This window comes from Kogia breviceps, chromosome 3 (genome assembly GCF_026419965.1).
Source record: "Kogia breviceps isolate mKogBre1 chromosome 3, mKogBre1 haplotype 1, whole genome shotgun sequence".
Lineage (NCBI taxonomy): Eukaryota > Metazoa > Chordata > Mammalia > Artiodactyla > Physeteridae > Kogia > Kogia breviceps.
Genome location: NC_081312.1, coordinates 181939036 through 181952494, shown reverse-complemented (window position 1 = coordinate 181952494; position 13459 = coordinate 181939036). Strand labels below are relative to the sequence as shown.

Here is a 13459-nt window from a genome sequence, read left to right as displayed (position 1 = left end):
TTTCCCAAGAGGCGGGGTAGGGGGGCGACGGGGCGGTCTGGACGCCGAGGTCGCGTTCACTGCTCCCCGGAGACCGGGGGTCACGCGGGGCGGACCCGAGGGGGTGGCCGCTCGGGCGGGCGGGGCACGTGGGCGCGCGGCCGCCAGGTGGCGCCACGGCCCGGGGCCTGGGCGCCGCCGCGGGCGGGGCGCGAAGGGGTTAAGGAGGCGGCGGCGGCGCGGCGGCGGCGGCGGCTCTTTCGGGGAAACCCACCGGGGCGCGCGGAGGCGGGAGCGGCCGTGGGCTGCGGGGCCCGGCGCCGCGCCGGGCGGGGGCGCGGCCAATCGGGCGGCGGGCCCGGCGCGCGCGGAGCCAGGCGATATGGAGGGAGGCGCGGCGGCCGGCTGCCCCTGACGCGCCGCTCCGAGCCGGTGGTCGGCCAGCCCGCGCCGCCCGGGGCCCTGCGGCGCGGAGATGAGCAGGTCGGCGGCGCTCCTGCTCTGCCTGCTGGGCTGCAACGTCTGGAAGGCGGTGACCAAGACGCTGCGGGAACCCGGCGCCGGAGCCCAAGGTCGGTTCGCGGCGGCGGGCTTTGTGTCGGCCGCGGGCCTGCGGCAGACGCGGCGGCGGCGGCAGCGGGGCTCCGGGGCCGCATTGTGTCGCCGCGGCCGCCCGAGCCCGGGCCGCCGCCACCGGGCCTGCAGCCCCAGCGCCGCGCTCCCGAGGGGGCGGCGCCGCCCGGGGGCGCCGAGATACTCGGGCAGACGCTCCCGGGGGGCCGCGGGCCGCCGGGGTGCGGGTGGCATCAGCTGTTGCCGCCTCGCGTGGCTGGTTTGGATGCATCCGAGGGTCCTTTATGCGCGCCGCGGACACGCGGCTCCATCTCCTCTTTCGCCCGGGCGAGAACGGCAGCCCCGGGGTCGCCATCGCCCGGTCGCCACCTCGGGGCTCGGTTCTCGAAGCCCGATCGCGAAGGCTACGCTCGGCCCTTTTGTTGCGGCCGCCGAGGGGGTGGCCGCCGCCCCTGGGGTGCCCCCTGCGCCCTGGGACCCCGAGGTCCGCGGTCGCTGCCCGTCTCCAGCCTGCCGCAGTTTGGGAAAGTTTCGGGGTCTTCTCCCCCTCCCGATCCGACGTCTTTAACAGGCCTTAAGGGCTCTGCTCGGCGGCCCAGGAATCATCCCCGGAAGGGGAGAAAGAATTGGATCTGGGAGGCCCTAATCAATTTTTTTAAAAAAATCATTTCCACGGCTGTGTGTCGCCAGCTCAAGGCTTTTGTCTAATCTTTGGCCTCTGCAAATATGCTTTTCAGCCCTGGGAGGAATGTGCTCGCCTCGGAGAATGGCCACGAGCCTGTCTTTTGTTTTCAAAATAAGAATTTGTTTGCGGGGGAAGCCCGAAGCTTCGTTTGCACGGGTTTGTGCGGTCTAAATCGAGTGCTTCTCTGTTGCCTGCCTTTTCGAAAGGGTGAGTGAGGCCGCCGTAGATGAACATCTGGCGTTCACACAGGACACCAATGCCGGGCCTCGCTGGGCCTCTCTGGTCTCCCGGGAGGGCTTCCCTGCAGCCCTGGAGACCCTCACCCGCATCCCGACCCCCAGACTCCTTGCCCACGTCCTTTCCTCGAGGAAAGGTGTGTGTTCTGTGAAGTCCGCCCAGCAGACGGAATGCACGGGGAGCGCTCCATCCCAGCTCGCTCCATCCTCTTGCTAGGACCCTGCCTTACGCCCTTTTCCATATGCTCGCCCTCCTTCCTTAAGGCAAATATTCAGAACCCAGAGCCCGGGAGTGCCTGGGAGCAGAGAACCCTGGTGGTTTTCCACCTCTCGTGTTGAGACAGGGAAGGGAGTTTCTACCCACAGTCGGTTGGGGTTTGGTTTGTTACCTACATGTTGAATTCAGGGTTTTCATATTCAACGCTTGCTGTATCATTCACTGGCGTCTCTTTCATGCGTCGCTTTTTCTATAGCTGTGATGGAACAAGACCATTCTGAATTGTGTATAAATTTAGTAATGTGTATTATGGAAGGGGGAACATTGGCAAGGTACAGAAAAGACTGTCTCTTCATGTAGGAAATGAATGTCTAGGACATTAGCTCATCAGTGTTGAATTGTAGCCTCTTTCATTAATCCCCTACTGCTCTTTGAATCAGCTATTTCAATGAATATGATATTTGTGTTTCAACAAGGCCATTAATTCCGAAGAATGGGTGGAATTTTTTGTTTTGCACTTGGAATAGGGATATGGAAACACTACGTTTGTGCACTTATAAAGTAGGGGAAGGCATCGCCTTAACTGGAACAAAAAAGTCTTGAAAAAAACCTACTAGGTCTAGGTCAAACACCACATTTTGCAGAGAGCTTGCTGCTAAATATCTGGTAACTAAAGTCTCAGAAATGGAATATTCTGTGCAGTGAGTGAGAAAAGGTCAACCTGTGAGATATTTATGCACAGCGAGGAGTACCTTAGTATACTGTGTGTTTGGAGTGGGAGATCAAGTATCTTGGAATGTTTTTCCCCAGGATTACTTCCTTGATTGGGTGGGATGGCTTTTTAAAGAGCTGAGCCCAGGAGCCCTGCCAGAACTCAGGGTCTCACTACCTGGCATCTGGATTTTGAAATAGTACCGTGCTTTCAGGGAATGGACGATTGCTCCTTTGACTTTAGAAGGTCTCCTTCACCCCACTGAGTTCTTCAAACCATTTTGACACTTGTCTTGTAACATAGTTTTAAAATTCATGTCTGCTCTGCTCTCCGGGGTCACATACACAATGAAGACAAATGGTATCTCTGATTTCACTTTGCATTTTCCGCAGCAGGTTGTAGAGGGTTTTGCACAGAACTGGTGCTTAGGTTGTGTTGAAAGAAAAGAGTAAAGGATCGAAGACAGCTAGTGCATATACCAAAGGGCACCATGCATACACTTGAAGAAAACAACTTCGTGCTTACCTGCCCGGAAACCTAATTTGTAAGAGTTTTGCTTTTATTATAGAAACTGTTCCATGAATCGTACTTGTTTTTTTTTTTTTTTTGGCTGTGCAGCTTGTAGTATCTTAGTTCCCTGACCAGGGATCAGACCCGTGCCCCGTGCAGTGGAAGTGTGGAGTCCTAACCACTGGACCGCCAGGGAAGTCCCTGTGAATCATACTTGGAACATAACATTGTGCTCACATAGATGTTATGCACCAACCAAATTTAGATTACGAAAAACTACTGAGAGACCTCAAATACGTAAATCATAGGGCAGGGCACCCCAATTAGATTCCTAGGCCTAAATGACACCTTCCTTTTTAAATGAATCTTGGTTACCTCAGAGGAAACTAACATCTGCAAAATTCCTCAGCATCACTTTGCTCTCTATTATATTCAAGATAAACTTTAAAGTTTGGCTCCTCCTACTGTCGCTGCTTTGAATCAGCAAAGGGATTTCAGAGGCAACAGTTTGCTGTCCCCATGAGGCTTGGCTTTGCTGGTCATGAATTTGAACCAGCTCCAGCATATGATTGCGTGTTTTTATGAAGTGTTTTCATTTGAGTTGCCCTAAAGTGGTCATAGTATCTAATTTTTTTTCTGGGAATTTATAGAAACCGTCATTCACGAGTATCTACTAATTCTGACTTTCTCCACCTCTTACACAATTGTGTGCTAAGACCAGCTCGATAGAGGGGGGCCCCTACTTAAAGAGTGGTAAGCCATGCAGACGTGCTCTATGAGATGTATTCCTGAACCCCAGCACTCTCTTTATGTGCCAGAAGAAAGGTCAGGGCTACGTTGCTGCTCCCCCTCTAACAGTAAAGTATTTTGGAATGATGTGCTTTTTTTTTTTTTTTCTGTACGCGGGCCTCTCACTGCTGTGGCCTCTCCCGTTGCGGAGCACAGGCTCCGGACGCGCAGGCGCAGCGGCCACGGCTCACGGGCCCAGCCGCTCCGCGGCACGTGGGATCTTCCCGGACCGGGGCACGAACCCGCGTCCCCCGCATCGGCAGGCGGACTCTCAACCACTGCGCCACCAGGGAAGCCCTGGATTGAAGTTTTAAAATAGAAACAGACTCTCTATGCATTTTTTTGTTCCTGTCAGAAAAGCTACAAAATCTATCATAACATTTGAGGTGAGTGGTTGGCTGTCTCTCTTCTCTGCAAAAGGTCTGTTCCTGGCCAAATTCAAATTTCGGTTTCTAGAACATCGTGATCAGTTGAAAGACCAGGAAAGGATGTAAGCTATCAGGAGGATCATCCAACAAGCATGACTTATTGCTGACAGTATATTAAGAGCATAACATCTAAATAAAACTCATGGGCTCACATCCTGGGAAACTGCAGGAGTTGAACTTGCCAAGACCTCTGGACTTCCTTGCACGCCAGGTGTGGGAATTCTGTGCAGAAGCAAGAGCAATGTCAGGGGAATTTCTGGCAAAGTCTTTGAGACGAGTTGAAGAATTACTTTTGTATCCTGTTTGTACTTGTCCTGTAAGACTTGGTAACATACAGCTTATTTGCTTAGAAATCTAACCAAAAGAAAGAAAAATATTGCGTGGATTTCCGAACTAATAGCTTGCAAATGAAGGTACTTTCTGTTTTAATCAAGCCTTCATTTTAAACAAATTACTGATATGTCTGTAAATCTGTTTATTTTCATTACTGTTGGCAAATGCTAATTTAGTAGTTTTATTAAATACTGCTTACTAAAAAAGCACACGGAAATAAGTTGGACCGACAACAGACGTGTATAATACTGTATATTGAAGGAAAAATTGAATATAAAAACATTTCAGAAATCTAGTTGGAAGGATTTGCCCTGTGATAACACATACATCAAAAATGCTATTATAGTTTGTTTTTATATATGACTTCCGGACCTTTAAAGACCACAGTCCTGGCTAAATTATTCAGTTCTAGCAAAAACGGAAGTGAATGTATTTTATAAGTACTTTTTAAATTAAGCATCAGCACCCTAAATAGACCAATTCATTATAAGAAGTAATCGGTCTTAAAAATTCTATATTGTGACCCAGTGGTATGCCCTACCTTCAGAAAACCATTACGTACTTTTGTAAAGTCAAACTTGTAACTAGGCAACATTTGAGGCAATTAACCACTTTAGAAAGGGTTTCAAAAAAAGTTCCCTTAAAATAAACAGTTTATTCCGCCTATTTAAGGCGACTCCGCCTTCCTCTGATCAAGCCTCTGTTTGAAATGTTTGCCAGCTCCTCTTCCTCTCGGATAAAAGTGAGGCTGCAAACACTTGCCCATTTTTCTTTCATTTACCCCTTGCAGGATCTAGTAAGCCATAGAGATTCCAGCAATTAAACCCTACTACGTGGATGACTCCAACTTTTCTCTCTCTTGCCTTGACCTGGTGTCATAGCTCTAGTTCCTTCTGTCCAACAAGCTACTGGACGTCTCCATTCAGTGCATGAAGCTGACCTCAAACTCCTCAGCTGCCAGAGCCTCCTTCTCCAATCCAGCTTACCTTAAGTTCTCTATTAACTGGACTCAAACTCTGGGTGTCCCCTTAGATCCTTTCTCTACCATATAATCCATACAGTTGGTAATTGTAAGGGTGCGTATATAGAGCACATTTATGTAGATGGTTTTAGGTCCAGGTAGATGCGTTTATGTAGTATCAGAAGGCGCTTCTTGGTCAGGTTTGTACTTCTTGTTCTGCAGATGAGGAAACCCAGGCCCAAAGAAGTGAGGGGACCTCAGATAATGGTGTTCTCTAGCTGCACAGACCCTGTGGAAGGTAGAGTCATGGCCTCCAAAGATGTCCATGTCCTAATCTCTGGAACCAGAGATTACAGTAGTGCTTTACACGAGAAGAGGACTTTGCAGAGCTAATCAAGTTAAGGATCTTCAGATGGGAAGATTATTCGGGATTATAAAAGGGAGGCAGAGGGCTTCCCTGGTGGTGCAGTGGTTGAGAGTCTGCCTGCCGATGCGGGGGACACGGGTTCGTGCCCCGGTCCGGGAAGATCCCCCGTGCCGCGGAGCGGCTGGGCCCGTGAGCCGTGGCCACTGAGCCTGCGCGTCCGGAGCCTGTGCTCCGCAACGAGAGAGGCCACAACACTGAGAGGCCCGCGTACCACAAAAAAAAAAAAAAAAAAAAAAAAAAAAAAAGATCAGAGTCAGGGAAGGAGATGTGACAACACAAGCAGAGAGTCAGAGGCAGAGACGATGAAGATGTTTCACTGCTGGCCATGAAGACAGCGCTAAGGAACGCAGGCAGCCTCTGGAGCCTGCAAAAGGCGAGGAAATGGATTCTCCCGTCGGGCTTCCGGAAAGAATGCTGCCTTGCCAGCGTCTTGACTTTAGCTCCGTGATGCTGATTTGGGGCTCCTGACCTCCAGAACTATAGGATAGTAAATTCACGTTACTTTAAGCCCCTGAGTTGTGGTACTTTTCTATGGTAGCAGTAGGAAGCCAATACAGAGACTGAGCCCCAAGGGCCGTGAGAGGAGATGCGCCCATACAGCCGGGGTAATGGCACAGCTTGGACCACTTTGGGGACCAAGCTGCTGAAGATAACATTTGGAGGCTTTTTGCATCTGTTTAACAAAATTCTGCCGAATTGGAACCCTGTCGGGGGCCCCTCGGGAGAGCCTTAAGGGCCTTCCCACCATCACCACCGAAATAACTATTTCTTTTTTCCAGAGGAGCGCAGTGGGCTGTGACTTTTATTAGTAAGCAAGGTGCATCCAATTATCGGTGTTCCTTCTAGCGCAGGGATTACGCACACCTGCAGGGAGAAGCGGTGGCCTCTTTTAGAAATGTGGCTTCCTTTTAAACTTGGCTCTAATCTTTGTCGGAACATACCTGTCCGTAACTAAATGAGGTAAAAGAAAGTTACGACTGAATGTCACTGTCAGCCCCCCGAAGCCATCGTATAATAAAATGAGAGGGGACCCCCAGCGTGGAACGGCCTCCCAGTGTTGTGTCAGAGGCTCAGCACATCCCCTTGATGTTTCTCTGCCTCTCTTGGGCCAGTGAGCCCCACCAGCTCCAGGGCCTGGGACCACGGGAACCATTAAGGGTACCCCCCGCAGTCAGGGGGGATGGGATGAATTGGGAGATTGGGATTGACATATATACACTACTATGTATAAAATGGATAACTGATGAGAACCTACTGTACAGCTCAGGGCACTCTAATGCTCTGTGGTGACCTAAATGGGAAGGAAATCCAAGAAGAGGGGATATATGTATACATACAGCTGATTCACTTTGCTGTGCAGCAGAAACGAACACAACACTGTACAGCAGCTAGACTCCACCAGCTCGTGCAGCTCAATAACAAAAAAACAAACGACCCAGTCCAAAAGTGGGCAGAAGACCGAGATAGACGTTTCTCCAAAGAAGATATACAGATTGCCAACAAACACATGAAAGAGTGCTCAACATCATTAATCATTAGAGAAATGCAAATCAAATCTACAATGAGATATCAACTCACACCAGTCAGAATGGCCATCATCAAAAACTCTAGAAACAATAAATGCTGGAGAGGGTGTGGAGAAAAGGGAACCCTCTTGCACTGTTGGTGGGAATGTAAATTGATACAGTCACTGTGGAGAACAGTATGGAGGTTCCTTAAAAAACTACAAACAGAACTACCATACGACCCAGCCATCCCACTACTGGGCATGTACCCTGAGGAAACCATAATTCAAAAAGGGTCATGTACCAAAATGTTCATTGCACCTCTATTTACAATAGCCGGGACATGGAAGCAATCTAAGTGTCCATCATCAGATGAATGGATAAAGAAGATGTGGCACATATATACAATGGAATATTACTCGGCCATAAAAAGAAATGAAATTGAGTTATTTGTAGTGAGGTGGATGGACCTAGAGTCTGTCATACAGAGTGAAGTAAGTCAGAAAGAGAAAAACAAATACCGTATGCTAACACATATATATGGAATCTAAGGGGGAAAAAAAGGTCATGAAGAACCTAGGGGTAAGATGGGAATAAAGACACAGACCTACTAGAGAATGGACTTGAGGATACGGGGAGGAGGAAGGGTAAGCTGGGATGAAGTGAGAGAGTGGCATGGACATATATACACTAGCAAACGTAAGATAGACAGCTAGTGGGAAGCAGCCGCATAGCACAGGGAGTTCACCTCTGTGCTTTGTGACCACCTAGAGGGGTGGGATAGGGAGGGTGGGAGGGAGGGAGACGCAAGAGGGAAGAGATATGGGGACATATGTATATGTATAACTGATTCACTTTGTTGTAAAGCAGAAACTAACACACCATTGTAAAGCAATTATACTCCAGTAAAGATGTTAAAAAAAAAAAAAAAAAGACTCCAATAAAACTAAAAAATAAAAAGGTGCTTCCTGTAGGTGGAGGACAGAGCAGTATGGAAACACCCAAAGAATCCTCGACACTGCCCCGATTGCAGAATGCAGGAAGAGAGAGACTGCTCGGTCTCCTGCAGTTCCTGTCCCGCTGGGAGCAAAAAAGACTAACGTTCACCGTAGCCCAGAGAAGGGAGCCACCACTGCGGGGGTCGCTGGCTACTTGGTGGAGTGATGTGGGGATGGGAGAAGGGAGAGGACAATGAAGCGTCTCCCCCTGCGGAGCAGACCCAAGGATGGACGGAAGCTTGAACCATCTCGATTTCGGGGCTTTGGCCTAAAGGTCAACAAAGATTGGAGAAAGGGGGAGAATGACCCCCTTATTTGCAGGCCGAAGACCTTGCCTGGTGTCATCATTCTTGCCTTCCCCTCCCATCTCATCAACATTCCTTCACTCATCGCTCTTCATTTCCCCTCCCAGGTACTCGTGCAAAGCAGTGTGTCCTTCTACCTCTGTTTCAGTCTGTTCTTTCAACCCAGGCTCTCTCCCCGTGGCCCTCTTCAAACATCATTGTAATTCATGTTTCTCTCCTGCAGAGACACGTTAACTCTTTTCCCATTGCCCAGAGCATGGCATCTAGATTATGACGTCTGGCCTTTCCCCTCACGTGCCCGTTCCAGCTTTAGCTCCGTTCTTCGCCGGGTTGAGATCATCCCCTCCAGCATTCTAGAATGTTCCATCATTGTCCCCTGGGTGATGGTTGTACATCCTCACTTCCCTTTACTCACAGCCATGCTCCCCTTTTCCATTCTTAAAAATCCTAAATGTGAAATGTCTACTGTATGAAGGCAGCATGCTAAACACTTGTCAGGCGAAAAAAGGGTGCTGTGGCGGAGACAGTATATTTTGGGGTAAGCTTGATTCTTTAGGGGTGCTTACTTTTTCCACATTGGACAATCCAATTGAAGAAGAAATAGAAAAAGAAATTAAGAAGGACATCGCCAAGGTACTTTAATGTAATTAGGCAAAAAGAATCTCTTGAGTAACATGAAACCGTTAACAGTTGCGTGACTCAAATGCAGCTGTAAGTTGTCTATGATGTTTATTTCTAGAAATTTCGAGGATTTGTCCACAGTAGGCCACAAGAAGTTGTATTTGAGAGAGCATAAGCACACAGAGCATCACTTAGTGCTTCTCAGAGTTGTAAGTTAGGTAAGACACGTCCTTTTGGTGATCAAATATGGAAGCAGGGACAGCATTGGTTGGATAGTGTCGGTGCTGTAGTGACTTTCAGTATCAGCTGAAGCTCTGACTAACAAATGCAGAAACAATTAGGTAAAACTCACAGTACTCACAAAGGGTGGGGTGGTAAGGTGATCAAATATGGATTTAATATGTTCAAATAGTTTGAGCCCTTAATTGAAGCTTAACTTTATATAAAACACATCAACATACTGGAATATGAGAAGTGGCAAAAGATATTTGGGGATTGTGGGAAGTAGCCAGTGGTGTTGGAAAAGCTGGCTTAGGAGAAATTAACTGGGAAGTGAGTGCTGAGTTTGTAAGAGATTGGTTTGTTTCTTATTTGTTTTGTTTTGAGCTGTACCCCACAGGGACAGAGGAGCCTGAGTGTAATGAGAAGAGGCAACCATGTCCAAGTCAAATGAACATTTCATTTGCCTAGACTTCTCAGAATTCGAATAGAAAAATTATTGAATTCATATTGAAGGAAAGATTTTTAATGTAATTTTGACAGAGCTGAACTAAAGACATAAATGCTTTTATGAAAGCTAGCCTCAATCCATAAGGTGAGTCACATTAGTAAGACCTCTGATTTCAAACCACTAATTAGTAGCAGTCTGATGGACGACTTTATACCTGTTGTAGTCGAGTGTGGGTGTGCTTTGTTTCCTCAGCCCCACAATTAGCACCTAGATCTCTCCTCTTAAGAGAGAAGGGTCAACAACAAGCATTTGTTAATGGAAATCTATCTTAACAGAGAGAACTAAAGCATGTGTAACTTGGGTCTCTATTTTATTATTAACAACATTCTATTTATTTGCTTGTTCTTTATTTATAATTTATAGTTGATTTCTAATAATATTTTATTAATGATTTGGATGAGTACATTGCAGGGATATTGATCATACTTTCTTCTGAAATAAAGACTAAAAGGGGGTGTCTTAGTCCATCCAAGCAGCTATAACAGAATACCATAGACTGGTTGGCTTATAAACAGCAGCAGTTTATTTCTCACAGTTTGGGAGGCTGGGAAGTCCAAGATCAAAGTGTTTGCAGATGCGATGCCTGGTGAGAGCCCACTTCTCATTCGTAGATGGCCATCTTTCTGCTGTGTCCTCACATAGCAGAACCCGTGAGGGAGCTCTCTGAGATCTCTTCTTAATCAGGGCACTAATCCCATTCGTGAGGTCCCCACCCTCATGACGTAATCACCTCCCAAAGGCCCCATCTTCAGATACCATCACATTAGGGATTAGGTTTCAACATATGAATTTGCGGGGGACACAGACATTCAGTCTATGGCAGGGGGCTTGTAAGATTTAGATCCAAAACAAAACAAACCAACCACTCTCCAGGCAGTAACTATGAGTTAAAGATAACAACATTGCAAAATAGAAAGGAAAACTTTTTTTTTTTTAATCAATGGGGGAAAGACTTAGATCTTTAAGGTGACTATAAGATTAGTCAAGTAAAAAGTGAGTAGAAAGTATGACTGGGTATCAAAACTGCCTGGGTGATCTTGGGCTGCCTTGACTTTGTGGTTTCTGGAAGGCGGATTAGGAAATAAGCCTGATGAGACCATGTGCTGGTCTCACCACACTTGGAGGACCGTATTTGGTCCTAGATGCCAGATTTAAGCTTTCTGTTGACCCTCCAGAACACGTTCCAAGGAGAGCTTGAAATCGGGCCGCTTGGCTTCGTATGCTGTGGTTTCCGTATCATACGGTCACCTGTCCATAATGTCAGCAAGTGCTGAGCTGGACCAGAGGCCCCCTATGTTCACACCGTCCTCCAACACAACCGTATCCTATTGCTCATCGCAGGCTCAGCCCCGGAATAGCTGAACCGAGTTCGTCAGACGGAGGAACCCCAGGCATTTCGTTGTTGTTCTTAAAAGCAGAGCAGCTAAGAGGGCAGCCTCAAAGCCTTGTTTGTGAAAGGTGGTCCAGTCCCAGAGAGTATTTGGTCTAAAAAAAATAAAGATACCAGAAGACCTGTTGGGAAACCTCAGATATTTTAAGGGCCACTGCATTTGTTTTCTACGGGCTACCTTCACAGATTATCCCAACTCAGCGACACGAAGCAGCACCATTATTATCCCACAGTTTCCGTGGGTGGGAAGCGTGGGCACAGCTCAGCTCAGCCGAGTCTCTGCTTAAGGCCTCCCAAGGCCAAAATCAAAGCATCAGCAGGGCCGGGGGTCCTTCTCGGAGGCTCCGGGGAAGAATTCGCTTCCAAACACAGTCAAGTCGTCCTCTGGATTCAGTTCCTCGCAAATAAGAGAGCCGAGGTCCCCGTCTCTTTGCTGGGTGACAGTCGTGAGCCTTTCTTGGCTCCTTAGGGCCACCCGTGTCCTCTGTCACCTTGCTTCTTCCACTGCCAAACCGGCTGCAGCACGTGGAGCCCTGCTCACAGCTCACGTCTCTCTGATTTCTCCTTCTGCTCCAGCCCTCTGCCTACAACCAGGGAAAGTTCTCTGCTCTTAAGGGCTCGTGTGATTAGGTTGGGCCCATCGGATAATCGAGGACAGTCTCCCTGTCTCCCAGTCCGTAGCCCTCATCACCTCTGCAGTCCTTTTTGCTGTTCCGTGTGACATATTCGAAAGTTCCAGGTGAGGGCGGGGATGGCTTTGGGCATCTCCTCCTGCCTGTATCAGCCACAGTGTAAAGATGGGTCATGGCGTCTGTAGTGGATGGGGGCGGGGGTTGGAGGGAGGCAGCTTTCCCCGCCGCCCGAGATGCTGAGGGGAGCCCGGAGGAAGACGACTGAGGGTGTTCTCTCCGAGTCTCAAGAAGGGTCTTGGACAAGAGGCTTCTCTCCCTTCCTGCCCGGAGACTGTAGGACCCTAAACTCTATAGACTAAGCTCTGCCTAAACCCTGGAGGCAGCTTATGCAGTGCCAAAGTCTATATTTAAAGTGGTCCTGAGTTTTGTTATTTTGACCCTGAGAACCTAGAAGAGACGTTCCTTTTGGTAACTGAGGTTTACTACATTCTTTGAACGATCAATATTTGCAGCCTCTCGCTTATACTTCATGTTAAATCAGTGTCATACTGACAGGCAGTCTCAGCTTCGCTCACTTAGACATAAAAAAGTAATCAGGATGATTAGCTAACAGGTACTTGGCGCTGATTACCTGCCAGGCATGATGTTCAGCACTTTGATGGATTATCTTGTTTTTTAATAATTAATTTATTTTTATTATTTATTTTTTTATTTTTGGCCGTGTTGGGTCTTCGTTGCTGCGCGTGGGCTTTCTCTAGTTGCGGTGAGGGTGGGCAGCTCTTCGTCGCGGTCTGCGGGCTTCTCATTGCGGTGGTTTCTCTTGCCACAGAGCATGGGCTCTAGGCATGTGGGCTTCAGTAGTTGTGGCACGCGGGCTCAGTAGTTGTGGTTCGCGGGCTCAGTAGTTGTGGCTCGCGGGCTCTAGGGCGCAGGCTCAGTAGTTGTGGCGCACGGGCCCAGCCGCTCCACGGCATGTGGGATCTTCCCGGACCGGGGCCCGAACCCGTGTCCCCTGCGTTGGCAGGCGGATTCTCAACCACTGCGCCACCAGGGAAGTCCCTTGATGGATTATCTTAATTTAATCTGCACATCAATCCTGCAAGCTGTAAACATCAGTCTCGTTTTATAGAAGAGGAACGTGAGGCACAAAGGAGTTAAACCATTTACCCAAAGTCACACAGTGAGTGACAGAGTCCACCGTGCAACACTGGGCAGCCCGGCCTTCACCCTCACACTGGGCTGCTTTCTGACTCGGAGGGTTAAATTAGAATTTCACGCAATTTTGATCCTCACGGCGTTTTACCAGTAACAAGGAGGCTCTGGATGGTCCTGTTCGTTTGTATGGAGAAAGACAAAACACCTGCTGTGTGGCCCCTGTTGGCCGTTGAGCCCTGGAAAGCCACCCTGAACATACACTTCCAAGCATCT

The 13459-nt window shown here is 48.6% G+C and overlaps 1 protein-coding gene across 4 annotated transcripts in view; it reads left to right on the top strand.

Moving 5' to 3' along the window:
- The first annotated feature begins 322 nt into the window (after window positions 1-322).
- FAM171A1 (family with sequence similarity 171 member A1) overlaps window positions 323-13459 on the top strand; it is a 131273-nt gene continuing 118136 nt past the window's right edge. For 2 of the 4 annotated variants that reach the window (XM_067030482.1, XM_059059170.2), the window contains exon 1: window positions 323-551. In XM_067030482.1, the coding sequence (XP_066886583.1) occupies window positions 455-551 (97 nt within the window). In that variant the 5' untranslated portion in view covers window positions 323-454. The remainder of the gene's footprint in view (window positions 552-13459) is intronic. The other 2 variants (XM_067030481.1, XM_067030480.1) reach the window with 2 other exon arrangements.